We start from the raw sequence: 13,522 nt of genomic DNA, 5'->3' as shown, positions 1-13,522 counted from the left end.
CATCCCCGACAGATGGCCATCCAGCCTCTGCTTAAAGACCTCCAAAGAAGGAGACTCCACTACACTCCGAGGGAGTGTGTTCCACTGTTGAACAGCCCTTACTATCAAGAAGTTCTTCCTAATGTTGAGGTGGAATCTCTTTTCCTGTAGCTTGCATCCATTGCTCCGAGTCCTAGTCTCTGGAGCAGCAGAAAACAAGTCAGCTCCCTCCTCAGTATGACATCCCTTCAAGTATTTAAACAGGGCTATCATATCACCTCTTAACCTTCTCTTCTCCAGGCTAAACATCCCCAGCTCCTTAAATCGAATGAAATCAGCCTACTTGAGAATAGGAAAGGGGAGAGGGGATAGGGGATAAGAGGAGACAATGACACTGTGTGACTGCCAATATTACAAAAGCCCTGGCAGTGACATTTTGCACCTGGGGACAGCTGCACAATTGTGAGCTCATTTATGGGTTTCCCAGTCAGTAAAAAGGGACACCCTAATTGCAATTCAGAGATACAGCAGCTATGGATTGGATGCATCATTATGCAATAAGTATCACCAAAGGCGATTTTTTCCAACTGTAATCGTGGCTTAAAAGCCACATGTAGTGATCACAAACAACCTCAAATGGTCATAGTTTTGTAGCTCTCCATGGGAGACTGGGCAATTGTGTTCCTCAGACAGTGCCAGTGTAGGAATTATGTCATTTGTAATTCATCTGTTGAATCCAAATTAATGTGAACCCTTTTCTCTCTCTTTCTCTCTCTCTCTGTCTTTGCAGGCAGTGATGGCTTTGTGGTTTTGAACTGAATCCAGTTGTGCATGCAGCTGAAGGCTGAGGTGCCTAAAGGGATGGTTACAAGCAAGGGTCATGAATAAGTGTCAAGATCTATACAACTTGTGAGAATGCCTCGACCTGCTAACTTAGTCCTCTTCCAAATCACCTTTTATTTGTTCTTTTTGTGTTGGGATGTACTGAGTCGAGCCTTGCCCATTGGTCCAGATTATTTGCAGCGTGGCTGGCAGAGACTTCTAGAAGAAGGGGAGAGCTGTGTAGAATGCAGATTGGAAGAATGTCCCACCCCACGGGGCTGTCTTGCTGGGGTGGTGCTGGATGCTTGTGACTGTTGTTGGGAGTGTGCCAATCTTGAGGGGCAGATCTGCGACTTGGACAATACCAACCACTTCTATGGCAAATGTGGGGACCACTTAGAATGCCGCCTTGATTCTGGGGACATACGACACGGGGAGGTACCTGAACCCCAATGTACTTGTCAGTCTAGCCAGGCTCTCTGTGGCTCTGATGGCAAAACCTATGCCCAGATCTGCAAATTCCAAGAGGTTCGTAACTCTCATCCTGAAACTAATCTTACCATAGCCCACAAAGGACCCTGTGAATCAGGTAAGGTCAGGTACAGGTTTTTGCTAAATTTCCATATGAAACCTCTAGCTAGGAAACCCCAAGCTGGTGTTCTGAAAATATTAGAATAGTTACTTTGTTGTCTCACCTCCCAAAACAAGGGACATCTTCTGAAATATGCACTGACAACTTAAACAGGCAAAGAGAAGTGGAAAATAGGGAAATGTTGTATAAGCAACCAGGATATTTATCCATCTAGGCCAGAGTTGTTTCTTCTGGGCCTCAGGAAAAGATCTTTAACATTACCTGATGCCTACCGGTAGTATTTTCAGCTGAAGATACCAGGGATTGAATCTGCAAGTCCCTCCTCTATCCATATACATCTCCACAGTGCACAGCCAGTTCATGTCACTTTTTTCTACAGAATGCTATTAAGACCAAGACTATAGGAGCTTTGGAGACATATCAATAAAATATGTAGAGCTGTTAGCTGGCAATCTAGATACAACAATATTCACTGCTTTAGCATGGGCAAGCACCTTATGTCTCTCCTGGGAAACTGTCATAAGCTGCCACCCTGTCCCAAAGAAACTAAAAACTTCTTTTTACTACAAGAAGGCACCTGGGAGATGCACAATTTGTTTTGAAGGTGAATCACATTTCCTGGAACTTCTGAGAGTGCAATTCTCTATTTTTAGTGTTTTATTGTTGATAATAAGGTGGATCAGGGCCTGCAAAGCAGGTCTGGGGTCATATATGGCCAATGGTCCACATGTTGCTCATCCATCATTTAGGTGATTTTTTTTTCCACATGGAGAGTGCTTCCTAGAAGCCAATGACACCTGCTATTGTAAGATCAATTCTAGAAAGTAGCAATATCCCAGGGTATAGCATGCTGTAAACAGGCACGAGACAGAGAAGAGATGGAAAGACACTTGGGTTTATAAGCAATGATGTTTGAGCTCCTACATAAAACATGTAGCCATGATGGCACATCTGCACTTTAATTTTCCATCTGACTCCTGAAACTCACCATAAAATCAGCCAGCCATCTCATTAAATCATACTGGTGGCATACAGGAAGTGAGCCAAGATGGGAGTGACTGGGGGTGGCAAATAGATAAGCTTGTCAGTTTTCTAAGATAAGCTTGTCAATCTTCTAAGGGAAGAAAGAGAAGTGGGAGGATTTACTTTGGGGTGATACTCAGTAAGAGATTCCTGTGACTGTTTTTCCCTCACTACAAGGTCATTTTTAAAATGGCTTCATGGAGTTCTTGGCAATCCTATTGATGGCAAATTTCAGAAGTTCCAATCAGTAACTACCTGTTCTTATCTCCACCTTTAAATTCAAATATTCTCACTCTCCTGCAGTATATAGCTAATTAAGTTGAAGCTTGTATTTTTGCAAAGAAGAGTAGACAGAGACATTAAATAATTGTTTTAATTTTATTGCTTATGCACAAGAGTTCTTCTCTGAATGTCAGTTATTATTCCCATTATTCACTTAACAGGTGGATTGTTTTGTGCCAAAGTATTCACCAAGGAAAAGCAGAAGTTGAATATTTGTGGAAACCAAACATTGCCCTGAAAAGGAAATACAGAATGTGTGGTCTTCCCTTGATTCCTCACCATTGACTATGCTGGATAGGGCTGCTGGGAGCTGCAGTTCAGCATCATCTGAAGGGCCTCATGATTCCCACTTCTGTTCTAAATCAATGTCTGCTGCTGCAAACCCATGATGTAGATTTAGTCTCTCCCCCATAGTATACACTACAACCCACTTTGTGGTATTTCCTCAACTGAATCTGCAGAATCAGCCACTGCCAATGATATATGTTTTGGTGGAATATTTTTTCTTGTTATTTGAACCCATTGGTTCATGTTCTACTGTCTGGAGCAGCAGAAAACAAGTTTGCTTCTTTTGCTAGATGACATGCCTTCAGATATTTAAAGATGGTTATCATATTTAGAGTGATGCCTAATTTGAACCTAATAATAAAAGATCATGGACAGATATCTTAAAACTGATAGATAAATTCTGATAGATTCCATATGGGTAGTTGAAGGGATTCTGGGTGTTTGGGATAAAGCACCTAGTAACATAATAGTGCACTGGAAGAACAAATTTGGGGTTGAGAATGTGTGCCTCCCCAAAAGTCATTACACCAGATCTTTCATTAGCCTATCCAGCATAGGCCAATAGTGAGGAAGGAAGTGCATCCCAACAGCATCTGGAGGGCTGGATGTTTCTCCTTCCTGAGCATGATATACCCCTAATATTTGGCCTCACAATATTTGCAGCAACTGGAAAAGCCCCTTAAAAGATAAGAACCAGCTATAGGTTCAGAGATTATTTGTGCAGTGAGGCAAGTCCTGCCTGATCTGACTGGTAGTACTTTTCCAGGGTCTCAGGAAAAATCCATCCCATCATCTGCTTCCTGGACCCTTTTTCTTTTTTTCTACAGGTGCCAGGGATTCGAGCTAGGGACTTCTGTATACAAACCATTGAGTCATGGTTCCTTCCTAGACATCAAACCTCAAAACAGGAGGGAAAGGGTGGTATGGGAAGGATTAAAATCAAGCCAAAGCATGACTGATTAGCAGCTGCCACAAGGATGTCATATTTCTCCAGCAACCGGAGGCTGCAATGATATCCCTAGGATGTGACTTCATTAAATGACTGCAACAAAGCCCCAAATTGCTGTTTAGGGGCCAAGGGTCCTGGTTTACAGATGGGCCATGATACAAACACATTCTTGACTAACAGCTGTTGATGGGCTTGGCAAAGGAGGACTATCAGCTGAATCATAAATGGTCTGGCTTTTTTTGCTGTAATGACATAGGGAGAACAATACGCTACGGTGGCGGTGGTGGTGACAGTGATTAGTATGGTCATCATTCTCAGACCTTAAATTGCTAGGTGCTATATAAAAATTAAAACAAATAACACCTGTTCCACCTGCAGGCTCACAATATAAATATTACCAGAGAGATAAAAAAATATTATTTGGAAGATGTGCTGCATGAGGTCTAACTAGACCAAACTGGAAGAAATCCTCTACTAAAAATCTAGTCCAAAATATGGAGAGAAGCTTCTTCACCTCCAAGCAAAATAGAGATTACTTTGTTGTCTCTCCTTCCCCTTCTTCTCTCATTGGTCTTTCCCAGAGCCCCATATTGTGTCTCCTCCCTATGACATCTGGAACATCACTGGGCAAGATGTGATTTTTGGCTGTGAGGTCTTTGCATATCCCATGGCTTCAATTGAATGGAGGAAAGAAGGACTGGATATGCTGCTTCCTGGAGATGACCCCCACATTTCAGTTCAGGTGAGGTGGAAAATCTATCATGGACTCAAGATATATACAGACAGTATCTGAAGTTGGCTTTTCAGACATCTCTATTACTCAGTGTAAAACTGGATGTTAAGGAGAATACTGTATGTATTGTCTGTTATTAACAAATTCTCCTAGAGATATATGCTTCTGAACATCTTTGCAGAAAGTGTCATAAATATAAGTGTAGTAAACAGAGGTTTGACCCTGAGCTCTCATGATTGAGATCTATTATCAGTTGTACTACTGACTTTATACTGTCTACCTGCTTTGATCACATTGCATTGTTATGATTACAATCTGAGTGTTTCCTTTAGACCAGTGGTTCCCAACTTGTGCTCTAAAGGAGCCCTTAGGGCTTCTTGTGCACTTCCCAGGAGTTCCACAGCTACTCCAGGGAAATGAAAGCAATAAAAATTGAATGAAATTAAAGAATAGGAATATATTCTTATATATATTCATAAACACCATTAACCTGTAAGACATAGGGTAGGCCTCTTAGGGACTTCACCATAGAAATAAGAGCTCTGCTGGTCAAAAAGGTTGGGAGCCCCTGCTTTAGACAAAGTACTCAGCTGGTTTCTTGAAATGATGTACATTGTTTGCATGATATCTCATTGCTGTGAAAAGACAGTTGCATTTGTTACTATGAGGTTTAATTCATTTTTTAATTTTTACTACCCCACCCTGTTTTCAGAGTGTAATCTCACATACTAATTGTAAATACCTGTACATGTTCACAGTAACAATTGTGAATGCTCCATGCACTGTGCGGATCCCTAGCACACAGGGCTCTTCAATTATCTTCAGAAGGGTTAACAGCCTTGCAGATTCAGCCTAAAAATAAAACTTGAGAGGCTGCAGGACAACTATGCTTATACCCTTCAATTTAGAGGGCGTATAAGGAAGCCCTGGGAAACTTTTATAGAAACTACAAATCTGTACTATTATATGGAATGTTTGGGTAGGGCAATATATTTATGTCACTGCCAAAGGTTGGGGTAGCTGAATGTTATGTGCAGGAGAAAAGAAGTAGTAAAGAAGTAGTGCATGTATAGCATTTTCCAGTGGGACCAAATGCCAACTGGTTTATTTGCTTGTATTTTTGTTTCCTGTTGGACCTCACATCAATAGCTTGTTTGGAAACAGATGCCACAAGTACATTGAAGCGGGTCCATGGAAGCAGATGAAGAGATGATACTGAATTGGCACTAGGAATAGCTTTCCTACAGGGAAAAGCTAAAACAATGGAATAATCTCCAGGGAGAAACCCCATTGCTTGGAGTTAATTAAAAACAGTTTGGATGAAACATTACAGAACATATTGCACAGAAAAGTATCAGTGGAAGAAAAGGTATTAAGACAGATGAGATACTCAATGTCCTAATGCCCCACTAAACCGCATGCACACAGAGGATATGTATGCACTGTCTAGAAAGTAGAACACTTTATGTGCACTTACTTAAGAGTAACTTTACTGAATGCAGTAGTGCTCACTTTCTGAAGACAATGACAAGACTGTGCTTTCAATCCATTTGTTTCACTGGAGGATTCTGAGTTCAAAGTTGGTGGTTACCACTGGTTCTAGAAAAAAAACGCTTGCCTGTGATTGCAGGTTTTAGAACTGAATGCATGGCATTTGCTTGCTTTCTATGAATGCAGGAAAACTCAGTGTGACTGCATGTGATATTAATAATGTTATTAGCAATCAAGTTAATTAAAAAATAAATAAATCGGACAGCAAAGAGGATGTGGTAGTAATTAACACAGCAGAACAGAATGGTGAAGTGTTAAGTTCCCCCTCCAAGCTATGTTCTCAGTAAAAATCAGCACTCCCCCTATATTTAAGAGTACGGGAAGGAAAAACTACCATCAACTTCAATGGAAGGTCCTTCCAAATTCTTACTGCTATGTGGGGGCAGGTAGGTGGCTTTCACACTGAACAATTTAGAACTGTGATTCTACTTTAACTGTCATGGACCCAGAACAGACCGCTGGTTTGTGGTGGCCTGGGGCCTATTTTAGAGTTCCGGAGTGCACAGCATCTGCACGCTCCAGAACTCTAACATGTATGGACATTGCCATCTTTACGTGGTGCTGTCCATACGTGGCATATGTGCATGACGCAAGTGCGGTGCTGCATCCGCACCTCTGCGTCACCTCTGCGTCATGGACACGTCACAGTGCTGTATTTGTGTAGTGTGAAAAGGTCCTAAGATCATGGTAGGAGAGGATAGAGCTTGAAAAAGTTAATGTTTAAAGAATACAATCCCAGAATCCCCTGGGGAGCATGGCCATTGGAAGTTGCTATTAAAAAAAGTAATTAATCCAACCATTTAGGGAAAGTATACTTAAAATTCTCCTCCCTCCATTGTGATGCTCATAACTATTATCTCCCTTTTTCTTGCACATAATATATATGTATGTAGGTGAATCTTAAAGGTGTTGTTGGGGTCACTTGTAGTTAGTTCCTCCATCTTTATTTTCCAAGGTTAGGACCAGAGCGGCTTATATAATCAAATGAATGTGTCCAAGAAAAAAAATGAGGCCTGAACTTTCTGTAGAGACTAAAATTACTAACCTGAGGCTGTCATACTTTGGACATGTGAGTAATGTGAGTAATGTTACTCACTAGACAAGATGATAATGCTCAGTCAAGTGGAATGCAGTAGGAAAAGAGAAAGACCACACTGGAAGTAGATGGGCTCAATCAAGAAGCCACAGTCCTGAGTTTGCAAGACCTAAGCTAGACAATTGATGACCAGGGCTTTCTCATCCACAGGGTTGCCATAAATCAAGATGACCAGACAACATTTAACAACAACAAAGTGGTCCACCTAGCTGACTAGCAGCAGCTTGGGCTGTGCTAACTAGCAACAGCTCTCTAGGATTTCAAATAGCTGTCTTTTTCAATCTTATTTACAGATGCCAGGGATTGAACCTGGAAGTTCTGGAATTCAAATTGTGTTCTACCACTGATTTACAGACTTTCCATTTTCTAGAACTCAAATTAAAACTTTGAAACTATGTGTAGCTCACTTTCTGAAAGTTCAGATATTAGAAGTGACAAGGATGAGGCTTCTAGCAACCAAGAATGACATTTCTGAACTCCATAAAGAGTGTCTTGACTCTGTCCAAAGTCAGCACTCCCTGTTCTGCTGACTCTATAAATCCTTTTTCACTCCTCTAGTCCAGTCCCTGCCAAGACATTACAAATTCTGGAATCTGTTTCAGTTTTAAAGTGCTATTAAGTATATAACTGTTTTGAAGCAGTTCTTTTCCATACTGTGCTTCACGAATCTCTTCCCACTGATTAGGTAATATCAGTTTTGAATGTGATTCAATGCTGTGATTTGACAGGAAAAGAAGAAAACAGAATCTGTTTACTCACTTTCAGAGATGAGCTGCTTGTATCCTGTTTACAGAAGACAGAGACAAGAAGACAGTTTGTGGTCAATTTCTAGCCCTCTCTGATTTATGCTCTAAAAGAAAAGAGAGCATGTATCACAATTGTTACATCTGCAAGGAATTTGCATTGTTTTCCAGTTTGGAAAAAGCAACAACATAGATTGGTATTTCACAATAGGCTGAGATTTTCAGAGTGTACTAAAGTACAAAATACATATGTTCTGTGTCAAGTGTGTCTGCATATAGAATTAGGTGTATGCATCTTTTTAAAAGCCAGAAATAAGCCACAAGTGTTATGGATTTATGCATATTCAAATGCAAAAAAAAAGAGCTTTTAGAATCTCAGCCCAAACTAAGAACAATAGGGCAGAACTCCAGTAACAATTTCCAAATAGGACAAATGAGGCCAAAGTTTTTTCTTCTTGTCCAATTGGATTAAAAAGAGAAAAGGGATGTAAGCTATGAAAGGACAAATGTCAAAGAAAATATTATATCCTTGAGCAGGGAAATTAAAAATTAAACAAATGCCTAAGATATTTGTCACTTCCCCCCCCCCCATAGAATCTTACAAAAGAGTCCTCAAAGGCCATCAAATCCAGCCTCCTGCCACATAGGAATACACAATCAGTCAGACAAACTAGTCTGATAATTTCCCCTGTTTAAGGGCAGGAAGCTGAGGTAACTGTGTCAAGGAACATAGCCATATATCTGTGTCCATGTGTTAGCTAATATAACAGTTTGAAGGTCATGAAGGCCTTTTTAGATAAGCTTACCTTGAATTGGCAAAGGGGTCAGGCAAGGCTGCATACTATCATCCTATTTGTTCAACATTTATGCAGAAAATATCATAAGAGCAGGTTTAGACTCAGAAGGAGGAGTGAAGACAGAAGGAAGGAATATCAACAATCTAAGATATGAAGATGACACCAGAATACTAAGCGGAAAACATCATAGATTTGGTACAATTACCAAGGAAAGTTAAAAAAGAAATTACAAAGCCAATAAAGTACAAAGAAAGTACAAAGAGCCCTGGTGGCACAGTGGTTAAATGCCTCTACTGCAGCCACTCACTCACAAACCATAAGGTTGTGAGAAGTCAAAGGCTTTCATGGCTGGCATCCATAGTTTTTTGTGGGTTTTTCGGGCTATGTGGACATGTTCTAGAAGAGTTTTTTTCCTGACGTTTTGGCAGCATCTGTGGCTGGCATCTTCAGATAATGACTTCTGAAGATGCCAGCCAGAGATGCTGGCGAAAAGTCAGGAAGAAACTCTCCTAGGACATGGCCACATAGCCCGAAAAACCCACAAAAAACATAAGATTGTGAGTTCAATACCAGTCAGGGCTCAAGCTCGATTCAGGCTTACATCCTTCCAAGGTTGCTAAAATGAGTACCCAGATTGTTTACACTTTGTAAACCGCTTAGGGAGTGCTTAAGTGTACTGATAAGAAGTATTGCTAAGACAGACGTACTGCTGAACATAAAGAAAACAAAAATAATTACCAAGAAGGATCTACAGAAATTCAACTTAGGTAATGGGGAAATCAAAATAATTAAATATTTCCCTTGGATCAAATATTGATCAGAATGGAGACTGCAGTCAAGAAATCAGAAGAAAATTAGGAATGTGGAAGGCAGCTATGAAAGAAATAGATAAAGTGCTAAAGTGTAAAGATACACAACTGAACACTAAAGTTAGAATTGTCCAAGCCACTGGATTTCCCCATCACCATGTAAGGATGTGAGAGCTGGACAGTGAAGAAGGCAGGTAGGAAGAAAATGCCATAAGAAAAATTGCTTTAATGGCCAGTTCATCACAAAGATGTTTTTTCTTTGGTGATGAGCCAGTGTGGTTTAGTTGTCTGAGCATCAGACTACTGCTCTGGAGATCAGAGTTTGATTTCTCACTCAGCCATGGAAACCCACTGGGTGACCTTGGGTGAGTCACACTCTGAGCCCCAGAGAACCCAGTGATAGGGATAGGATAGGCCTTAGAGCCACCGTAAGTTAGAAATGACTTGGGAGTATCCAACATGAATGATTCATGACTGGGCTTAGATTTGAAGACTTAGCGGCTGTTCAGACAGCCCCAGAGGGGTGGCATGGAGCCTCCCCTGTTTCAGCCAGGTCAGGGCTGTGGCAACTGCATGCTGTGGCCCTGATCTGGCCTTTCAAGGGCGCAAAAAGGAGCCACAACAGCATCATAGCACCCTGGGGCAGAGCCGGGATGTGCATCGTGGAGACGCTCTGCCCTGAATCCACCCTCCAGCCAGCCCAAAGTGCCAGTCTGTACAGGGCCTTACTAGAATGCTATAATCTGCCACAGTTTAATGTATGTTCTGCTAGAATAGCCTTCCAAAACCAAGAGGCAGTTCCATGATTTGATGAGGCAGCAGAGTAGAGCTTAAATTCCAACTAGAATAAACCTACTGAAGCAATGGGAACTTTGTAAGTAAACATTTATGTAAGGTCCTTTGGTTCAGTGGAGTTCCTCTAGACTAACAACTGGATTTAAGCCTAGGGCTTTGCAAAGGATAAATTATTCTACATAATTTGCTTTGTTTAAGGGCACATGGATGAGATAACTACCTCTGCATTCTGGTTGTGTTCCCCTCATTTTTTAAAAAGGCTGGTATGATATAAGTGATATCCTTGAGAGTCAATCTCTTTTACCAAGGTAAAAGAGATTGATCTTCACCCCACTCTGTTTAGATACAGGGATGCAGAGTCCTTTGCCATTTGTCATCTAACCATGTTCTGTTTGAGGTCTCTTCATCACCTTATGGCCATCTGAGCAACCAACTATAAACATTTAGCTGGGATTAAGCTCCACTGCACTGAATGATTTATATCTGACTGTCTCTGCACACTCTCACATACAGATGCACACATGGGTCTGAACTGTTAAGCACTTTCCAAGGAGCAACTTGTGAGTCATCCTTGGATTTAAAAATAAATGAACAAACAAAATCCTGGTGTCTCCCAGTTGTTACCTTGTTGATATTTAATTGACTTTAGTTTAGGGGAGGCCCTCAGAAATATGAGGTGACCAGCTGGCTCCAGATCCAAGGTGTGAGGGTGACTGATGAGGGAACATACCGCTGCTTTGCAAGGAACAATATTGGGCAAGTGGCAGCACCTGCCAATCTTCTGGTTCTCACTCCTGGTAAGTGGTAATTTTTCTACATTCCTTGTGTTAACAGTTTAGGCCCAGAAAACCAGATAAGATTCCTTACAAAGTTATTTTTGGACTACAGCTACCAGGCTCCTGTAACCCAGCATGGCTGGGAGTTGTAGTCTCATAAGTAACTTTTCCAAGCTCTGCTTACCAGTACTACAGATTGTTGTGTCAGTTTGTTGATTCTTTCATCTTCCACTTTTCTGTATTAGCTCTTCTGAATTATCTCAATTATATCAAGGTGTCTGCTGATAGCATTACTGCCAAACCCACTGGGTAGTTTTCATATATCCTGAGTGTGGAACTAGATTATGAGTTAATGTTTTCAAATTGATGATATTAATGAAATTATTTCATTTCATTTCTTTTTAGGGTTACCAGGGAGGGGGGAATGGAGAGGGCTCTAGACTCTATGGTCATCCAAAGCAGTTTAGTGGTGGGAGCTTAAGGACAGAGAAAAGAAAGGTTTAGGAAACAAACAAATAAACAAAAAAATCCCTCATACAGTGCCTAGTTAAACAATGGACTCAGCAGTCATAAGAGGTACTGGGAATGGCTTCAAAAAGGGAATCAAACAAATTTAAGAACAGCAACACAATCCAGGGGTGTATCCACACTGCACAACTGTAGTAGTCTAATACCACTTAACTGTCCTGGGATCTGTAGTTCAATGAGGTACCTAGAATTCTCTAATATACTCCCTTGCATTAGAGCTCCCTGACACAGAATTCTAAGTGCCTCAAAAACTGCAAACTCCAAGATTCACTTGGAGCGAACCATGGCAATTAAAGTGAATTTAAAGTGATATAACTGTGCTGTGTATAAAAAGGCTACTAGTGATGACAACAATATAATGCCAGCTGTTGAAACAGAATCCAGCAGGACAGTTCTTACTTTTTTAAATGTCATGCCATGAAGTACAATAGTAAGGAACACCAATCATTTGCAAAGATTAACTACTTACTTTGTGCCTTGTACTTTCAGATCAGCTGAATATGACGAAATTGGTTCTACCCCAAATGCCTAACCAAGGATTGGATGAGTACATAGAGAGTGATGAGTCCTACGACTATTATTGATGGTACATATGAGGCAGGGGCTGCAAGAATTCAATTGAGATTTGCATCTTTTCCCATTTGAGCATTTGTCTGTTCACCAGCTGCAGCCTTGATTTCAAAAATAACAAATACCTTGTGCCAAATATAAAAACAGCTGAAAATCTTGTTTGGGGTGGGATAGCTGAACATACTTAATCATTTGACCCATCCCTTTGCTGGATGAAGAGGATGCAACAGATAGTGGGAGGGGAATCTATTGTATTTAGCTGATCCTAGAGCAAGTGGGCATTAAAATAGTTTGACCACCCTTCAAAGAAGTGTAGTTTTTTTGTTGTTGTGATGCACCACACTCCTTTTGTAGTGTTGTTGCTTGAAGACCTGGGCTTTCTAGGCAATTTGATAGACATAGCATGGACTTTGGAATAGAACTGATAACTACAAGGGAGTGCTGAACAGTTCTTGTCCTGACCAAGAAGGGAATGACCTAGAGCCATGAAGCTTATGTGCTATTCCACATATTCATCTTGAAGTTCAACACACTTGGCACATCATTTCTCAAGTTTCTTTAACCCTTCCAAGAAAAAAAAAATTCTGATGTCTGGTCACTAAAATGAAGTACTGCTCTGCTACTGCTAACACCTCTGAATCATTCAAAAATTTCCAGTACATTCCTGGAGTATATCTAGTGTCTTAGTAATTGTTTTAGCTGAGATTCACCAATGTGCCAAAATCAGATCATGAACATGCTCAACTGTTGAAAGCTTCCCAGGCCTTACTGCATCTTCAGTCTCAAAATCTCCACACTGAAAGTTGGCACACCACTTCTTCACAATTGAATATGTTGGGCACTTGTCACACAATATTTGCATTAAACACTCATGGATTTCCTTTGGCGGTTTCTTCTGCAAGAACAGGAACTTCATGATGGCCCAGAATTCCACACTTAAAAATTCCACACTTTTGGTTGACATGGTTCAGTTACCTGGGGGAAAAATAATAATAAATTAGAGCTATGATCCTGCAATTTGGCAATTTACAAAACAAAAGGACATTCTTTCAAGCTACAGACAAAATCATGCTCAGGATTTGGGAAGTGGGTCAGGCTGAGAACTTTTCAGCAGGAGCCCCCCCCCCCCATATAACCCTTTTCTTGTGATGGAAATCCAGACCATAATATATTCACTGGAAATTCAGCA

General features: G+C 40.8%; 1 protein-coding gene across 1 annotated transcript; it reads left to right on the top strand.

The window, feature by feature from the left end:
• The first annotated feature begins 879 nt into the window (after positions 1-879).
• On the top strand, positions 880-12,597 carry KAZALD1 (Kazal type serine peptidase inhibitor domain 1). Its single transcript, XM_089507800.1, has 4 exons — positions 880-1,390; positions 4,517-4,677; positions 11,109-11,256; positions 12,253-12,597. The coding sequence occupies exons 1-4, from the start codon at positions 895-897 to the stop codon at positions 12,345-12,347; spliced, it is 900 nt and encodes a 299-aa protein (XP_089363926.1). The 5' UTR covers positions 880-894; the 3' UTR covers positions 12,348-12,597.
• The last annotated feature ends 925 nt before the right edge of the window (positions 12,598-13,522 follow it).

Source organism: Sceloporus occidentalis, unplaced genomic scaffold (genome assembly GCF_023333645.1).
Source record: "Sceloporus occidentalis isolate IW3139 unplaced genomic scaffold, rSceOcc1.0.p SCAF_2, whole genome shotgun sequence".
NCBI classification, from domain to species: Eukaryota; Metazoa; Chordata; class Lepidosauria; order Squamata; family Phrynosomatidae; genus Sceloporus; species Sceloporus occidentalis.
The sequence above is the reverse complement of the archived record's forward strand: the minus strand, read 5'-3'. Positions and strand labels throughout refer to the sequence as shown.

Excerpts from the sequence above, each read along its gene's own strand:
- KAZALD1 (XM_089507800.1), top strand. The coding sequence starts at position 895 with ATGCCTCGACCTGCTAACTTAGTCCTCTTCCAAATCACCTTTTATTTG. Across the intron at positions 4,678-11,108 it reads ACCCCCACATTTCAGTTCAG|TTTAGGGGAGGCCCTCAGAA; the intron begins GTGAGGTGGAAA and ends AATTGACTTTAG. Across the intron at positions 11,257-12,252 it reads TCTTCTGGTTCTCACTCCTG|ATCAGCTGAATATGACGAAA; the intron begins GTAAGTGGTAAT and ends TTGTACTTTCAG.